The sequence below is a fragment of the Asterias amurensis genome, chromosome 15 (assembly GCF_032118995.1).
Source record: "Asterias amurensis chromosome 15, ASM3211899v1".
NCBI lineage: Eukaryota > Metazoa > Echinodermata > Asteroidea > Forcipulatida > Asteriidae > Asterias > Asterias amurensis.
In genome coordinates, this window is record NC_092662.1 from 2951955 (window position 1) to 2971471 (window position 19517).

At 40.0% G+C, this 19517-nt stretch overlaps 1 protein-coding gene across 1 annotated transcript; it reads right to left on the reverse strand.

Moving 5' to 3' along the window:
- Positions 1-484: 484 nt before the first annotated feature.
- LOC139948207 (uncharacterized) lies at positions 485-18010 on the reverse strand. The gene is made up of 2 exons (XM_071946283.1): positions 12412-18010; positions 485-6537 (listed from the first exon to the last, which is right to left on the reverse strand). The coding sequence occupies exon 1, from the start codon at positions 18008-18010 to the stop codon at positions 13034-13036; it is 4977 nt and encodes a 1658-aa protein (XP_071802384.1). The 3' UTR covers positions 485-6537; positions 12412-13033.
- Between the last annotated feature and the right edge of the window lie 1507 nt (positions 18011-19517).

A 19517-nucleotide genomic window follows, 5' to 3' on the forward strand; every position in this document is an offset into this window, starting at 1 on the left:
ATTGTAGCATGGTTGTAAAATTATACAAAATGTACCTTGTGTGAAAGGACAACAATTTTTCTACTGTCCAAGTTCTCTTGCGAAACCATCTTCTCAACATTGCTACATTTTACAACCATGCTAAAATTAAGCAAGGGACCCCAGTTAAACTGCTGTGGTGTGAACTAAAGCGAACAGACCCCTTCTGTGACGTCACAGGACCAAAGCAGTGCCCTCATGGAGCAGAAGCAGTTGTGCGCGGGAATCAAAATGGCGTCTCTAGACACGCCTTAATTTAGCGCCATGCGCCTTTAAACACTTGATAAAATGGAGTCTTATGCCGTGTCCGAATAGGCGACTTTGGCTACAGCTACGTCTAGGGCGCGCGCGTCTGCCTATTCTTCAGCACTGGTAGACGCGCTGATCCAGCCGTAGCTGTAGCCAAAGTCGCCAATTCGGACACGGCCGTACAAACAACAAAACTCACTGACACACGCTTAATGCATAGAGGACCATAGTATTTAATACAAGGGAGATCCTTACAGCACATGTATACGTTAAGCTAAGTGCACTTTTGTGTCCATTTTCATGATGAAAAAAATCAAAGATGAATTGAGCTTGACTATCAGTTTAAACCAAGTTCAACGAACCGCTAATAAAAGAAGACTGAAGAACGTCCTACAGGAATTAACAAAACATGATAAAAAGATAATAATATAATGAAATTAATTTTGTGTGGATATTTATTAACTGTAACCATTATCAAATCTACTGAATATTTTAAAACGTGCGTACAATGGACCAGCACCGGACAATGTAATAGCATCGACATATAATATTTAAATGAATGGATGAAATGGAAATTTAAAGTTTTTTTAACATCTATTTAAAAAACAAAAACCTCGAAAATTTCTTCGATGTTCCATCTTGCCTCCAGGGCAACCAAAGATATTTACTAATGAGCAAAAAAACGAGTGCATTTTTGTGTGCAAATGGAATTTAAACATTACACCGTACGAATGTTCCATGAGGGTCGTGGAATTACAATTAACTTCCACCTACCCGAGTGTTAAACAAATCGTGGTTAACACCCAAACATTTAAAATAGAAAATAAAAATTCAAGACGGTAGCAAAATTTAAATAAATATGTCAATAGCCGAAAGACTCCACAGCAATTTAAAAACAAATATTCAAATTCATGCAACAAAACCCTAAATTAAAAAATGTGTTGCTTTTTTGAACTGTTAACAATTATTTGTGTTAAAAAATACAATTTTTTTCCAGCGAGAAATAGTGAACATGTACATGACATGATAATTTTATGGTATACACGAGTTTATCAAGATAATATTACACTGATATGAAGTGAGATAAATACGTTCAACCAATTCTGCCATTTGTGCACTCAGATACCAGTCAAGACAGAATATATTATAATGGATTTTTTTTCCTACGCAAGTTCCACATATTTTGCCTAAAATAATTGTACGCCATTTTGCAAATAATGTGATGACTGAACAAATACATTGGCTTTACATTTTACGGTTGAGTAATTTAAAAGTGGCCTTGAAAATTTAAATTAGAAATGGGAACAAAACATCCATTAAGAACAACCATTATTTAAAGCATGGAATATGTTGGCGTAAACGTAAACACAATGATCAACATAATGATCAAATTAATACAAAGAACGAGCATTGAATTAATGGGTAGCAAAACCCATTAAAACATGTGCATTATCTATAATCAGCCTGTAGCCTTCAGTCAAGACACTTGTTGGCCTGTCCCATCCGCAAAAACAAATCATGCGCGAGGAAAGATGGGACTTATTCGTGCTTTCGGCTTGAATTGAGGCTAAGTTGTTTATTAAAAGCTACAGAACCTTCACTCACACACGCAATATCAACAAGAACCTCCAGATCAGACCTGGGGCAAATTTCATTAAGCTTTCTCAGCACCAAAAATATGCTTACCACAACCAAATCATGCTTACCAGAATGAGGTTATCAGCCAACTACAATGTCACATGTACCATTTGTGACTGGTATCCTGCTCTTTGACGCTTAACAATATTTTCTGCTAAGGCAGTTTTGTGAAATTGGCCCTGGTTGATCTGATCACAATCAACCCCTCGCTTTCTGCATATTTTATCAGATCCACGAGAGATGTTTCCCCCGTTGCCATGGTGATAGATTTTCATAATGCACTGCATGTCTCGTGCGTCTTATTCAATGTCCAGGCAAATACCTTACAAAAATAATGATATTCGAATTGAATGTTGATGCGGAATGACAGTAGAGGGGAAAGCGGTGAAAAGATGTCTAATACATGTGTTTAAAAGACACAATCGTACAAACAAAGTGAAAATGTCAAATTTAGTGGAATAAATATATGTATAATGATTATCTTAAAACAAAAATACCATATGCAACAAAATACAAACTGGAATTGGACTTCAAATCACATCAAAATGTGTAAAAAATACATCAAATTCAGAATGATAAATATCAGAAAATTTTGATGAGTTAAAATACAAAAATTCTGCATAAATTAAGCTAAACACACACATGCACACATGGATTTGTAATTCGCATTGGTCATTAGTAGGCCTACTGTACAAGGCAAATATTTACTGCATATCATAGGCCTACTTGGGTAAATAAAGACTGGGTAGCCACTTAGGTTCAAGGCACTGGACACATTTTGGTAATTGTCAAAGACAAATGTATTCTCGCTCGGTGTATCCCAACATATGCATTGAATAACATCTGTGAAATTTGGCCTTAATTGTCATCGAAGTTGCAAGAGAATAATAACCCCTTGAAATACACCCTTGTTGCACAAAACTAATTTGTGAGATTTCAGATGCTAAATATAAGGCTTCAGGCCTAAAGTCTGTTATTATTTCGATTGAGAAATTATCTCTTACTTCAAAACGGTACTTTAGAGGGAGCAGTTTCGCGCAATGTTTTATACTATCAACAGCTCTCTGTTGCTCGTCACCAGGTAAGTAAGGTTTATGCTCACAATTATTTTGAGTAATTACCAATAGTGTCCAGTGCCTTTAAACCATAATGACAAGTAAGATGTGTTTGTCAAAAACTAAGACATGCGTATAATTAGACTCCACGGGCAAGGGTTGGCAAAACAATTGGTCCCGTTACTTAAGATTGACAACATGTTTATACTCTCGCATAAATTGTTATAGAAATTCAAATTGTTCTCTAGCCGTCTTGTTGACAAGAAAAAGTATCCTTGAATTAAATCACCTCTGCCGGAAAGATATATAATGCTAAGTTGTTGAAAAGCAGAAGGGAATATTTATTCGGGTACGGAGATTTATATTTTTTAAATCTAATAATGTTTTCCTCCATGATTAAATCAAGGATAATGAAAGCCACAGTTGAATAGGCTCTGAGAAATGCCACCTTGCTTATCATCAATAGATAGTGTACTGCAATGTGGGTAAGAATGGGAATATAATAAGATTTTTATTTCCATAGAGCTGCTATAATTTTTTTCCAAGCTGGGAGACAATTCTTCGGGGCTCATTGTCAACAATGTGATATCGTGACTCAATCGTCAATGTGCATGCACACATTCAATTCCTGGGCCCAAATTCATAAAGCTGTTAAGCAGAAGAAAAAAATGCTTAGCGAATTTCTCTGCTAAGCAAAAATTAGAGGGGCACCAGTCGCAACAATTAAAACTTGATTTTTTTTTTTTGGTGACCAGAGTTTCTGTAAAAAAAATAAATTCTGCGCTTAAACGGGCTTGATGGAATTGAGCCCTGTTCACTATAGAGAACGCATTTTATGTTTTTTATGTTTTTAAGAGACTCAATGAGTTATACAAGAATATTGTTTCATGAAAAAAAAATCAATTTCACAAGAAATTCGATTCACAATATTAAGAATAATTTCGCGCAAGAATGTATGGGTAAACAAGTTAATCACACGTATTAGATTATGAATATATTTTAAAGAAAGTTCCAAAAAGAAAAGGAAGTCTTCAAGATGATATTTGGGTGTTTTCCTTCTTGTTGTTTGATAGGTCTCTAAAAGTCGCGATCGTTTTTGCATCAAGTTAAAATGATCGATAATTTACCGACCACTTGTTCCAATTCATTATTTTTTTAATTTAGATGACAGTGAAAGTGCAGAACGTACGAGACTCATTCTTCTTTCACTTTTCATTTTCCCGGATTTCGTGCATACAAATGAAGCCCCAAATCCCTGAAATTGTTGTCGCAAAACACATTGTTTTATATTAGATCTATATAATTATACTAGTAGTGAAACTCCTCCATCTTTAAATTTTGTAATAACTAATTCTCAGTTGACAGCAAAACATGGTTGTTGTTTTTGATCCGAATTTGATAAAATCGCCGTCGTCAATACATGTTGTGCGTAGTGATGAAGTCATCATTCAACGAAGAAGAAAAAATCGTTACCCGACAACTCACTAACCATTGTGCTCCATTGACGATGTGATTATTCCATCCACTGATGAAAATTTTCCGATTAAAGACTCCGAGAAATAATAATAAAAACATTTGCATAATTTATGGTCAACTTCAATTAATGAACGTCCTTCGAGAAACGCTACAGAATGCCACAGGCATGCACAGTGTAGAGTAGGAAGGACCTATGTAGAAATACGTGTACACTTCTAAATTCGGTCAGAAATATATTCCATGTGGAAAATGAAGTACGCGTATACTTCTAAATTCTGACAGAATTGTATGTTATGGATGAAATTGAACTTGGTCTTTTACCTAATTTTCCAAATTATGAATTGTGGTTTTCTGTTCATTTTTAAAGATAAAATCCCATCGGGTGACTCTCTACCCTCTCAAATCGTACACTTAAAAACAATGATCAAAATTGAATGGGGAAGTTTCACATGGATTTGTTTAGACAGACTTTCGTTAATACGGAAATAGTTTGCATTGCTTTGGTAGGCAGGACATACTTGCATTATAGCCCATAACTATATAATAAGATAACCTTTTCCCAGAATGTTTTATTTTTAAGAGATAAACTGTTCACAGGCCGGCAACAATGGCTAAGTTCGCACACAGACCATTTGTCGACAACAGGCCGACATTGCCTGCGTGAAAAAAAAAACACGTTCTTATTTTTGTAGCACGAGTAGGCCTACTCTCGACAAAAGTGGTACTTGTGCGAACTTATACATACATTTTATGTGTGTTTCACACTGCAAAAGAAACTGTGAAATGTGAGGGCTTTGCCAATATTTATTATAATGTGTACATCAACCCCCCCCCCCCCAACAATATTTTCTGCAAGACCACCAAGAAAACACCTGTTCCCTTTGTTATGCAAATGAACCTGGGCGGAGTCTGAACGATGAGCTGGCCAATGAAAGGCCGTTTGTTACAAGCTGCCGTAAACTCTGACCAATCACGATGAAGATTGTGCCTTCGCGGGTGATTTAATACGAGAAATGTACAACATGCATGGAATGCAACGTATTTGATGCCACCACGCTTAAAATGCTATACTACAACGCCATTTTGTTGCATTATGTTGTTGTTTTACAAGACAGAGAGTTTGCAGCAAGTGAAACCAGCTCCAATGAACAAATTGTCTCCGTGAATGGAAAACGTACAGTAAGTGATTTCATTTCTATCAAAATAATGATGATACGAGCTTTGTGTAAGGGTTTCTGACTTGACTGTACAATTCTGACTTGACGACTGTGTACACAAGGTGTAATTAAAACTGTACATTATTCAAATTTATGTTTACTCGTTGTCTGCATAAGTGTACAAGCCACTGTGTACCATGGAGGAAAAAATTACTTCCATGTGTTTACATACAAATAAATTAAAGGCAGTGTATACTTCAGGTAGTTGTCAAAAACCATATCTTCACTTGGTGTATTCCAACAAAAATGCATACATTAACCCACATGAACTGTTGTACATCGAGGTTGCAAGAAAGAAAAAACTGAAAGAAAAAACACACTTGTTGCGTAGACTTGTGTGCTTTTCGATCTTTATGCCTGAACTGTGAAGCCATGCTCATTCAAGTTTATGGGTGAAAAATTCATAAACAACGTTCTTCAAATTGTGTAATTTCTAGCGATGTTTTACACGAATAACTTTACCAAGTAATTGTTTATGGTCATGAACTTCCGGAGCAACTACCTAGAGTACACACTGCCTGTAACTTCAAGTGAAGGCTCACCGACCCTGTCCATGCTCCACAAGGGCAGCTGAGTTTGTTTTCTCCCGCTAAGTTTCCAATAGGAAGGGTATCAATGTCCAACTAAGTTGTCTTGCACGGCCTAAAAGGATTCCATTTGGATCAAATTGCGGTAGACTGCTCCAAGACAAACAGCGAGCGTGGCAGATCCAGAGTTGATGGGTCTAGCCTTGGATTTGGACGGCGGGGGAGGTCGAGGGAAAACTGCTCTTAGAAGCGTGAGGCCGGAAAGATAGTTTCACCGATGGTTAGCTTCAGATCACAGCCGAAGATGCCGTCCTTGCGAACTGAGGTTGTATTGGGGGCCTTATCTAGAGCACGACCCTACGGGAAGAAAGAAGGATAGAAATAAATGATAACTGGAAACAACAAACATGTTATTCCTAATGTATAAAAGTCCAATAACATTTAGTGTCATCTTTTTTCAATCAATCATAAACCAGTGGACATTTTCAAACGATCTCTCCACTTGCCAGGGTCCAATTTCATAGAGCTGCTAAACAGGCAAATTTGCTTAGCATGAAATTTCTTCCTTGATAAAACTAGGATTACCATTTAAATTTCCATTTGTTGCATATTGCTTGGTACTGGTGTTCAGATATTGTTTGCTTTTCCTGAAAATCACGTGGAAATTCGGTTGGTAATTCTGTTTTCTAAAGGAAAATTGGGTCCTGTAAGAATCAATCATAAGCCCTTGTAAGCAGATTGTAAATACAAACAGGGAGCTAATCATACCTACAGCCTATGTAAACTATTACATGGCTTTTGGTAACATATTTCCGGTAGGCAATTATTGTTCCATGCAAGTAGATCACTGGCCCTAAATATTGTACCGTATTAATAAAAAAAAAATAGCAATTGCTTTTTCTAGGCTTTTGCTTACATCTTTATACATACATCTGTATAAAGATTGAGCAAAAGCCTAGAAACGGCAATTGCTATTTTTTTATGAAAACGGCCCAATTAACTGTGCTAATGCACAAAAATAGACAATGGTTGAAGTCCTCCACGAAAGCTTTTTCATGTGTACATTTTGACTTTATTTATTTACCCATCAATCCACAAAAAACACATTTGAAGTTATTTTTTAACGTAAATTATCCGGTCCCCCCCCCCTGGTTTGGGACTAATGACAATCTGGTTTTCCCCTTTGTAGTTTGTACGTGTTTACACTTCTTCTTTATAGATAACAAGTGATTTTACACGACCGTGTCATGTTTCCAGATTAAATTACATCTTTTATATCAGCTATCATGTTGTATCCAGGCAAGACAAACAAACTTACAACATACAACAACACAAAAGTACAGATAGGGAGGGGGAGCACAAGGGAATCATTGTCACATTAATGTTTATGTTTCTATAGGAATCTCGTCTTGTATTTCTCAACAAGCCCCCTTTCACTAGTGCTCTTGCTCGTAGTATTCTGTATAAGATAATTAACATGAGAGCCAAAACAAGTATCAATGTCGGTGTTTAAATAGCAGAGAAGCTTTATTGCAATGTCATATTTGACTCTGGTCATTTTGAATTTCAAAAGTTTAAATGGGTCCGGGGCACGAATACCATTGAGAAGGGGGGGGGGGGGTGCTCTCATTTCATTTCAATCGATTTAAACTAGTGACAATTATTATGCTTACAGATGATTTTGTCCCTTTATTAATTAGAGTTTGATTTCAGTGTAAAACTGTACGAGAGTGCCACCTTAAAGTAGGCTACTGCCCTGATGTCTGTCACTGTTTGCTGTAAATCATGGAGTAATGAAAATTCAAACAAACTTCAACCATGGAATAATAATGGACTATTTGCGTGGCAACATTTTACTGCACATTAATACGCCAGACAAGCTACCATTACACAAATAAAACCCCGGTTGTTTACAAACCAAGCCTTAACGGTTAACAACGATTTTCCAGGGGAGTTTTTTTTTAATAAAGCGAAATCTAAGCATCAGTAATCGATCCATGCGATCGCCGATAACCTTGCAGCATGAATGTTAATTCCTCCCAGTTATTGTATACCGCAGACACAGCTGGTCCAACCATGGAGGAAGAAAATAGACTCCATGGTCCAACCGACCTCTCTATCGGGTATTTACTCACGTGGACGAAGCGCCAGATGAGAAAGGATTGGGGGAAAACTCACAAAAGATTAAGTTTTATTTGTTTCAGATTTTTTTTTTAAACGGTAATTTGAACGTTGTATTGTTTGTCACGTGTTTGTAATTTGACACTCATAATTTAGGGACTGTGATCTAACCAATTAATATTTCCGAGAACCATCTACCAATCGAGGAAAATATCATTTGTAGGCCCCCTCTGCTTATCTTGCTTGTTTAGATTGCCACAATGAAAATGAGTGATATGAAAGCGAGCTATTCAAAATAAAAACAGGATTTTGTTGTTTTAAATTGAGACAGAGCTAAAACTCATTTTCACTGGTCGATTGGTGGTGTATTAAACTTACGGGTTAGTATCCCCCCCCCCCAAAAAAAAAAAAAAAAAGTCAAACCATGTCCATCTACGTTTAGGAACAAAATACATAAAATTATTGACTACAACTATCCTCTATAATGTAATGCTTTAATGGTCGTCTTTGTTCAACATTTCAGTTGTTTATGGTTTCTGAGCGATTTAGCTCAATGGATTATGGAAATACTATATTTTGTGAAATATTTCTCATGCTCATGCGAAAGACGGATTGAAAAAACTCTGCTAGGCTCCGTCATTTACAAAAATTGCGATCAACTACGCCACAAAAGGCCCCGAAACGCATTAATCTTTACCCTCTATCTACTTCCATTATTGAAAGCTAAACGCCCAAGTGGAAACTAAATCAACTCCCTTTTGTAACAACTTCAGAATTCCCATAAATTCGTGTGGCAGTGCGTCTTTAATTGACACATAAGTACTTTGATTGCACGGTCAAACGGCTGTGTATAGAAAACAAAGTTCATTAAAAGCACCGGACTCTATAAAATGATGAAATGTCTGACCGTCACTATCTGAGCTTCTTTTGATAAAATGACTAAAAATCAACTTATTTTACGAGCGTCGTATCACAATCGCCCAAAGTCCAACTGGTTGTGTAAACACCACGTTTTTACAGTTTCAATATGTTACACGGAACGCATCTGATGCGGCCGTGAGATACGGTTGCTAAGGGGGAAAAGTGTGTCATTTTTGTGTTGTTGGCCGCCATACTTGACTTGTTGTGATCTCCACTCACCAGTGGGTTTTTAAAGTCGATAATTATAAACAACAGAATATGTCAGGAATTTATATTAACTGGTTTTGTAGTAAATGAAACTTTGCATGGTAGAAGTATAGTTAAGAGAGGTTTGCGGTAACACCATGTGTTACCGCAATAAAATAAAAACTGCTTTGATTCTCGTGCTTTAAAAAAAAGGAAGTATTTTCACCCTTCTAATATACCTTTATCATGCTGCCATCATCTTGGCCATGTTCCCTGTATCCAATAACGTTAATGGGTGTCAATATTCATCGTAAAAAAGGGAACCAGACTATGTTTTCCTTCCAGCCTCGATTTGGTTACATTGATTTAAATTGGAGGAAATCACACCATAATAAAGGCTAATATTATAATTATGCAAAAACAAAGATGATTTGGTGCACTGTTTACCATTTTCAATGACAGACACGTCTTGTAATGGAAATACGTATTGTATTGCGTTTAGAAAAAAAATGTTGTTGTTAGAGAAAACGCACAAGCTCTAGGGAGGCAATTACACGTAGGAGCCATTACGGCATCTACACGCTTCGGTGCAACCAGAAGATGTTTGTCGTTTCTGATAAGTGAAGAGAAGACTTTGATGCCAACTTGTGCGTATGTAATTCAGAAGAAAAGTGTGCAGAGAAGAGTATGGGCTTGAGTTCATATGCTTGCTGTACACAAACGTGTACACTGTGGGAAAAGGATGAAGTCACGCGGGATTTGCTTATTATAAACTATGTGAGAGTGCAGAAGTCACGCGGGTATTCAAATGATGGGCCCTATAGTACATGCCGAAACTGAGGTTTCTTTGTTGGCTGAATTCACTCTCAAGTCAACTTGTCTTTGTTCAACCTGACATTTTTTGGGTGAATTTTGATTAAAAATGAAATAACTTAACATGTATTTACCCATCAGATCATAGTTAGAAAAAGGAGATCAAGGTTTGCTTTTAGTCGTCCGTTTTTTTTTTTTTAAGAGTCTAAAATTAACATTTAACTGTGCAGACAATCTTTGCCCACAGCCACCCTAGCCTGCTGACTGAGTGTTTAGATACCGGCAGCGTGCTAAATTAATACACGTTGTCAAAAGGCAATGTCAGTCTAACATGTCAAGTGGTGTTCAGACCTGGCAAGCTCATGAAAGTCTGCAAGAAAAGCAATCGGATCTCGATGGTTTATTAGTCATTATTGGACATTTACGGTGTGTTTAAAATGTCAAATTTACTTGGTGTGGACTGACGCTTTCTCTATTGAACCAGCGTGCGTAATCTCATATTAAAGGCAGTGGACACTATTTGAAATTACTCAAAATATTTATTTGCATAAAACCCTACTTGGTAACAAGTAATGGGGAGAGTTTGGTAATATAAAACATTGTGAGAAACGGCTCCCTCTGAAGTGGAGTAGTTTTCGAGAGAGCAGTAATTTACCACGATTTTGATTTCGAGACCTTAGAATTTAGAATTTGAGGTGTCGAAATCGGTTTTTGGTGGAGCCGTTCGATTGTTTTACTCATGCAGAATGTATACAATAAAACTATCATGTGAACATTTACTTTCAAAAAGCGTTTTTGAGATACCACCAAAAAATCCGTAGCGGTTATTTCCATTGAAAATAAACCCAAGTAACAAAACACGAGCAACGCTACGCGGTATTGCTTTCAAATTTCGGGGCATAAAAAATTATTATATTATATCTATTTACATAACCATGCTTCGAAATGCCATGTTTCAAAGAATGCTTATACTATCGAAAGCTGTTGTATAGGATTCCAACCGAAAGTTTTAAAGTGACAACCAAATGCAGATCTCCCCTTTAAGCCACAACTGATTTGAGGAGATAGGCAGAGACTATGATTGGGAGGCGATTGGATTGAAGTTGAAATTGAAATTGGCAAAGTGGATCCGATGATGAGTGGGGAGGGTGGGGCAGTGACGCACATCATTGCTGGAAAGAGAAATGAATGGATGTCGTGTATGTGGTTTTGGTTTTAGAAATGTTTTGGGGATCTCGGGGGGTGGGGATCCAGGGATTTCGGGGGAATTGCGAAAAGGGTGATTTTATTTTAGAAAAGTATCTGTTTCATTTCATTTCATTTCATTTAGTTCGTTTTGAATTGAAGGTTAACTCTTTAGTGTGATCGTGTTAATGAAAGAGCAAATAATATTTTGGGGGAAATAGTACAAAGCCGCAGTGAACGATTGCTCTTGTTTAGCATTGAAAAAAGCTAGTACACAAAATGCATCAGTGGCTTCTATTATTATAATTAGCACAAAATGCAAATTAGCACTTAATGTAAAGTAATGTTTAGTCTAAATGGTTTGCGTTGCTAATTGGATGAATGTCAATGCTAAACACACAGGTGTACGGTCAAAAAAAGGTTTTCTGTATCCCCAATGCAACATCTATTCATGATAATTTGCGTGTTGTGGATTGATACTTTTATAACAATGCATAATATTCAAGCAAGTCTATAGGTTTCTTGAAGTATTTGCAATTTTGCACTTCAGCTCCTCAAGATGAGACATAGGGCATGCATGAAGTCAGTCGGTTGACGAACATGGAGTGGGTATCAATGTAATATGTTATCTAATAACCAAATGCATATATATTCAGTATGGTTTACTAGAGTAAAATGCCATTGAATGACATTAATAAACGGCTTTAGGGCAAGTATACGAGCAGGCCAGTGGGTGTGACGATCGATGTATCGCATCTGTCTTCGATGTCTGTCTCGAGTGTTGGGGATGGAAAGCTGGTCGTACTTTAAATGCACTGGACACGTTTGGTAATTGTCAAAGACCAGTATTCTCACTTGGTGTATCCCATATAATGCATAAGATAATAAAGACAACGGCGTAAAGTGAAAGAAAAATATAGAGTCATTTCTGAGTCTATAAAATGGAGAGGTTTACACCAATCAAAATTTTACAATTAATCAAATAAGTAAGTCTCGTCTACTTACCATCTTGTGGTCCTCCTTGATATATCCTATCTAATGATTCACCAAACACATTCATCACCAGCATCCTGTCCTCCTCATCAGAAGACACTTGACCCTTGACCTTGCTCTTTATTCCCCTCCAACCAGATGGATAGTTCTCATTTTAATTTTGAAGCACATCATCAACTTCCCATATGAAAGAGCTTCATCAGCGACTTCGTGTCCAAGGTGGATATTGTTTGCATAAATCTCTTCGTTGCGTTATTATTCACCGCGGGCAAATACAGTCAAATTGGTTTTGTTAGAATAATGAACAGGTCAATGTTCTCAGTCAATGCCACTGTTAATTGTCTTTTCTTAATTGTCACTAAATTATCTTTTGATTGAAGTTTGTGAGCGTAAAATTGAAATCGAAAAGAAGAAAAAAATTACACTTTGCTTGAAATAAAATGCATCGGCACGAATATAAAAATTTACTTAAAAGACACGCAGAGTTTGATAAATAAAAAGTTCAAAATATTTCCATTTTTCTGACGAGCATAAAATATTCGCAATGCTGCTCCACTTTGAACATTTTTCAAATTTGCAATAAATTATTGAGATTTTGAAAGTATAAGTTTGCCGTTCGGTCTCAAGGAGAGAGTTATAAATCAGTGACAACCAATCCAGCAACATTCTCAAGTTTTTCAAGTTCTGCATCTAAGTCAATGTCTTCAAGGAGTTCTGGATTGTTGACCCAGCCGAGTTCATTCGGTTCCGATTCGGGCATCAAAACACACATGAATCTTTTCCCCGTGTTCTCGTCCACCGGGTATATAGTTACGGGCACAAAATGCTCGTGGAGCTCCACCCACCGGCAAAGCTTGTCGTAGATTTCCGCGTGCTGGTGACGCAAACTGACGCCCCTCTGACGCAGTTGACGCTGAATATGCACAAAGCAAACCTGTCTTGCCTTTCGGTCGAGTATCCCGTCTCCTTGCGGTCCCGTAGGTGATGTAAGAATGAGAGTATCGGGGACCTGGTCTGCTTCTTTGCCTGTTGGGTCAGTGCTGTGGTTCATGAGACTGAGTTTGAGCTTGGCGCATTTCTTGACGGCCATTTCTGCCGTTCGCCTCGGCCGATGACCACGGTACTGTTCTCCGCTCGCCATGATGGCAACATTGATGACAAACTTGTTCTCAGGGTCGTACGAGCAACACATCTCAAGCAGAAACTTCATGTGGTCACCGAAAAGGTCAAAGGTTTGTAGCTCGCGGACGGTTGAGTAAGTGGGCGGGCTCGGGAGAGCGTCGAACCCCTTGGAGGTGTAATTCTCAGCTGCCTCGGTGTCCGGGAAAATTAGCAAGATGGCACCCCGGCCTCGAGAGAGATACCCCGTACGAGCCACTCGACTTAGATCAGACTGCAACTGCCCATTGTATCTACTGTGATAGAGAACATGCTTACATGCGCTGTTCACACGACCAAAGAGACAACGTTTCTTGTGTCGAGGCCAGTGTAACTTCCTACATTGTCTGGAACAGTAATATGTATAACAGTTATGACATGTCTTATAAAACTTCCTTGCCTCCTCGAGCTCTTTAGTCTTAGCACATTTTTTGTAGCTACACTTGACCATGATGATTTCATCACCTACTGCATCTCCATCATCTTCCTCGTAACTAGGGTAACCGTCTCCATCGAGTCTTTTCCTGCCGAAGATGAGTGCGTTGAGGACATTGGTGTCTCCTTCACCATACAAACTATCAACACTGTGACTCTTGTCTGAAGAAGAAACTGAGGTGCTGCCTTGGCCAGCACTCCAGGAAGAGCTCAGGTCTGGCGTGGAGCAAGTAAGGGGCGAGGAAGTGGAACTACTGCCGCGGTATCCACTGCTGTTGAGATCAACAGCACTTGTTGCTCTTTGGTAAGGCAGACCAAGCAAGCTGTCAACTATCTCCTCCATGGTGACTTCTTGTTGGGGCACGAAGCCACTTCCGGGGAGGTACATACCAGACCGGTTTCCAGGCTGCATGTGTCTTGATGTAATGACGGACACCACAGCGGCAAACTCTGAATCCTTCAACTTGTCGAGGTCAAGTGGCGTCCATGAAGTTGCTTCCACAACCGTCTCCTGGTCAGAGGACGAAGGGTCTTGGTCACTCTGTCGTCCAATCGACGGATCGCTGTCGTCATCTTCAAGTGTGGTGTCAGTTATTAAGATCTTGACATTTGTCCGCCGTGGACTGGTATTTATTGGCGAGCTGCGAGGGGATTCTTTCTTACCATGGGACGGGGTGACCATGGCGAAACGAGGAGATATCTTCGTGTTTCTGCTGCCGTCTTGGTTGTAACGAGGATCGGGTTTAAGTTCGTCATCCACATGAGTATCGGTCAACTGGGGGTACCCTCGCGTCACGGCACTACCCATGATATTTCGCCGTGGTGCGGGGACAGGTGTCCGTGGTGACTGGGGTTCCATGGCAGCATTTAAATCAGGCCTACTTGACGTCGGTGTGAAGTGTTTGCTCTCTGATACACGATCCTTTGACAATTGGTCAATTTCGATTCTACTATTAATGAATTCGTTTCCGTTTTGCAAGTTACCATTTTGTGGTGATGACGAATCCCTGGGGTAGGAGCCCGTGGTGTTGGACCCGTAGGTACGCCTTCGATACTCCATATCGTCTACCGAGTCATTAGGGGGACCACCGGGGTTATTCCCTTTAGACCGGGTACCTTCATCTAAGTTATACTCGTCAGAATCGCAAAGATAACCCGTGACAAAGAAGATCGAATCGTACTTATGACGCTCAAGCCTCTTTACAGCAAGCGAATCGAAGTATGTTATCTGATCAAGATTATCCCCTACGGACTTACTGCGCAGCCGCAGACCACGTGAAGGTGATGATTGGGTGCGAGGAACGTCGTAGTTGACATCTTTTAGCGATGATGATGTTTGGTTATGAAATGGTTGGCTGTAAATGGTGTCATCTGCACTTTGACAGTGATCTTTGTTGCCAGCGTGAGTCGAGGAGTTCAATGGGTCACCATCGGGTGTTTTGATTGAGGCTCGAGTGGGCAGTTCAATGCACGATACTGCGTTACGGATTGGCTCATGGTTTAAAAAGGAGGCTGGGAAATCGCGTCTGTACTTGGCTTCGGATTGGAAAGCTAACTTCGTAGAGACGAGTGGCTGGCTTGCTGCTGCGTCATCAGATGACGTCACACTCCAACAATCACTCGGACATGACGAAGGGCTCCTTGTCATGCGCGGTTCAGAGTCGCTGTCTGACACCACTGACTTAGCATGCGGTCTTTTGTTTACCACGCGTTGATAGTGACTTGATTTCTTATACCAGTCGGGCACTTTAAGTTTGTCAATGCTTTTCCGAAGACGTTCGAGCTGTTCGGATATGACGTCACTCGGGCTAGTTACGGAAACTTCCGAGTCGGAACGTTCCTGATCGTTCTCACGACTGTATGAGTTTTCAGACTTTATGGGTGAAATATCTCTCTTCTTAGCTTTTGTTGTTTCGTTCAGCAGCAATTCCTTGGGTCGTTTTAAAGGTAAATTGTCAGTCAGTGTCGCTCTTAGCTCGTCTAACTCGGTTGTTTCACTTTGAGAGTCTGCATCACATGCGGACCTCCCATCTATTTCATTCCCATGTCCAATCACAGTGTGGATTCCTTTTCCATCTGTAACCAATGCGGATTTTGTCTCGAAGTTTCTCCCTGCGCTCGCAGGTGGCAAGTTATCACGTATTTCACTGCGTTTTTCAAGATGCACACTTTCCGGTTGTGCTGTAATTTGTGCACTGTTGACCCGTTGTTTGTTGTTTTCATCAGATGATAGTCCTGTTGATAAACTCGTTGTCCCGCTTCCGTAAGGCGATCGACTCGTCAGCAACTGGATTTTCTTTACCGATCGGCCCCATGGGGCGGTTTGGGTGTCAGTGGGACTAACACTGTTCTCGGTGTCAGGTATTGAATTTATCTCCGCATGGACGACATGTGTATTTAAACCGGATTGAGTAACAGGTTCATCAGCGGGTTTGGGTTTACTACCGACAAGCGTGAACGCACGAGATCCAATGTGCGTTTTACCGTGAAGGGAGCCTGCTGCCGGTGAGCCATTGTGGGTATTATCAACAGTGTCAATATTGTCCCTCTCTGTAAAATTTGTTCTTGTTTGTACCCCGAGCTTTAGAGTCGCGTCACTCTTCATAGTCACCGAATCGCCAAGTTTAGTTTGTTTATATAATCCTTCATTGGAATTTGTTGACGGTTGCCCGGCACCCGTGAACAAGGCACGTTCCTCGCGTCGGCTACGGTCAATGTCCGAACTCGAATGTTCGGGAACTTTTTGAGAAGTTGGCGTTTTTGTGACCCTTGGTGGGGCTGTTTGGGTATCTTGTGTTGAATGAGAGGTACCTGGACGGGTGTGGGGAACACTGGTACGGGGCTTAGGTATTGGTGTATTAAAGACACGCGCTATCTCCCTTGATGCATCGCTGACATCTCCGTCTTCGTCATCGTCTAGAGTGACCCGGACAACTTCGGTTATTATCTCATCGTGACTTTTCTCTGGTAGGCATACCGTCGAGGCGTGCGTTTCCACCCATACGCTCTCGTCCCCTCCCGGTCCCTCTGAGCCAACCTCGTAACCGTTTGATGAGACATTCGGCTCAAGTATCCGAATATCAGGAATGTAAATTCTTTCGGCTTGATCGAATGAAGCGTGAGTGAGCTGACCTTTTTGCAGAAAATTATTTTTGGCGATATTTAAATCTGCATCCTCTGATTGGCTGATAGTTTGGAAATCATTATGAAAATTCACTCCATATTCATGAGCGTTTGGAGATGATGAGCCAGCAGCGCCATCTTTAGGCCATGGTTTCCGTTGAACGATGCCGATCGATGGACCACGGAAACCAGTGATCGCAGTTTTACGCGCCTCGTCAATATACTCACTTGAGTTTTTGTTTGGAATATTATCAAAGTGGTCTTCGTAATCGCGGTCTTTTGGTAAAGTAGGAATGCCACTTGAAGCTTTTGAGAAATACCACTTGGGTACGCGTGAGCCCCTTGTTGGACTCTGCTTGGGTTTGGGTTCACCTCCTCCTTGTGCATCTCCCCTCGGTGTCTTAGACTCCTCATCTTCATCTTCCTCATCTATACTCTCAAGTGATGTGGGCCACTCCTTCGATCCTTTCCTCTTTACAGACTTCTTGTCTCCATCATCAGGTGCACTGCAGAGATCTTGGTAATTATCATTCGACATTATGGCTCGGTATTCCTCCAGCGAACTCGAGTGACTCGCTTCAGTGTCATTCCCCCTCGTTCCCTCATGACGACTTGTGCTCGCCCCCGCATTATCAACGGCATCTCGTGCGTTCTCCTCGCCGAATCCCTCAACGCGACGCTGCACGTCTCTCTGCGGCGACCTGTCTACTGCCCGCCGACTCCTGGTCCTTGGTGACGGGTGATCCAATGGTGGTGTGTCCGGTAAATTCTTTAAAATGTACACTGCGGTGACTGCTACGGCTATGAGCGCAACGGATATCTGAGCGAGAATTGTTCCAGGGGCAACACCTGCAACGACCAGTGCCCCCTCGGTAGCTAATGCCGTTTCATCCATCCCAGTGTGGGAATATAATACACCTTACTGATGTACTGTATAGGTATTACTTAGCACACTTATTCTCCACTGTGTGTGACAGTGGGTTCGTAATCCAGCACCGTTCGATCCAGTCGATGTTCAACCGCGACTACTATGTTCCATCACTTAAACTCCCCGTTTACAGTTCGATTTCGACACCGTGCACTCACGCATCCTTCATCCACACAATGTCTCGTCGTGAATCCAAAGCAGCAAATAAAATGACAAAACGTGGGAGACACCCTTTTTTGCTGATTGCTAGCCTCTGTTGCTACTGGCAACACACTGATGAAATGGGTGCTGCACGATGATGAAGCTAGGGTTAGATCAGTGAATAACAGACTCTACACTGAGTCACTCTATGCATGTACTGAGGCATTAACGTACACTGCCTCAGTCAGTCTACTGCATATCACTCATTAGCAAGCCCGTATATACATAGCCTACACACGTACATCATCTACTTCTACCTCCATGCGTAGACTAACCACATGTCCATGAGAGCTCACGCCCTCGCATCTTTATTCATCACAGCAACAAACAATATCCAAAAAAAAACTACACGAACGGTGACAATGGAAATCGATCAATGTATATAAATGAAGAATTGTTTTGTTTAATATCGGGGAGACAGATTGCATTCGGCTGATGCATCATTTCAGAATTAGAAGGGGAAAATGTGATGTCATTAACTGACGTCACATTAACTGACGTCACATGCCATCGATTTATGAGCAAATACGCAAATATCATTAATGGGTCACTTAACCGTTATGCAGATAAGTATAGCATTTTGTTCATACCTCCCACGCGGTTAAACCTTGCCAATTCCCTCTAAAGAAATATGGGGCAATGTTCTGTCTTAACAACAAATTCTCGACTTTAACGGGGCCAAGACAAACATGTGGCTACTTAAAAATAAAGACATGGCCCAATTTCATATTATTAAGCAACAAATATTGCTTATGTTCTACTTAGCAGAAATGAGCAAAGGAACACCATAAAAAGGCATTAGCATAAAGTTTTACTTAAATTGTTAATTAAGCTTGGCACAGGTTGTCTTTGTTTTTTTCTTTGTGGTGAAATTAATTTTCTTGATAAATGTTTTTACACTCCCTAATTTGTTCTTTTCATGTTTTTTTTTGGTAGAGGGGACTGTTATACACATATATTTTGTTTGTAATGCTCTTTGATTTTAATCTGTGTGTTGAGAGGTACATGTTGTGTAATTTATAATAATTTCCCAGTCTTTTCTGGACTTTAAAGCCAATCAGTTTTTAAATTGCTGCCCCGTAAGGTTTGTCTATCTAATAATTCCGGTTAATAAATGATGAATTCCAGTATTAGGTGATCATCGGCAGGGTATAGTCCGTGATGATAGTGAAGTGTAGATAGCGAGATGACTGGCTCATGATGTGCAGAGTACATTGTACTATTAAAAAGTCACGTTCACCAATTCAGCTGTACGTGTTTTTACATCAAGCGC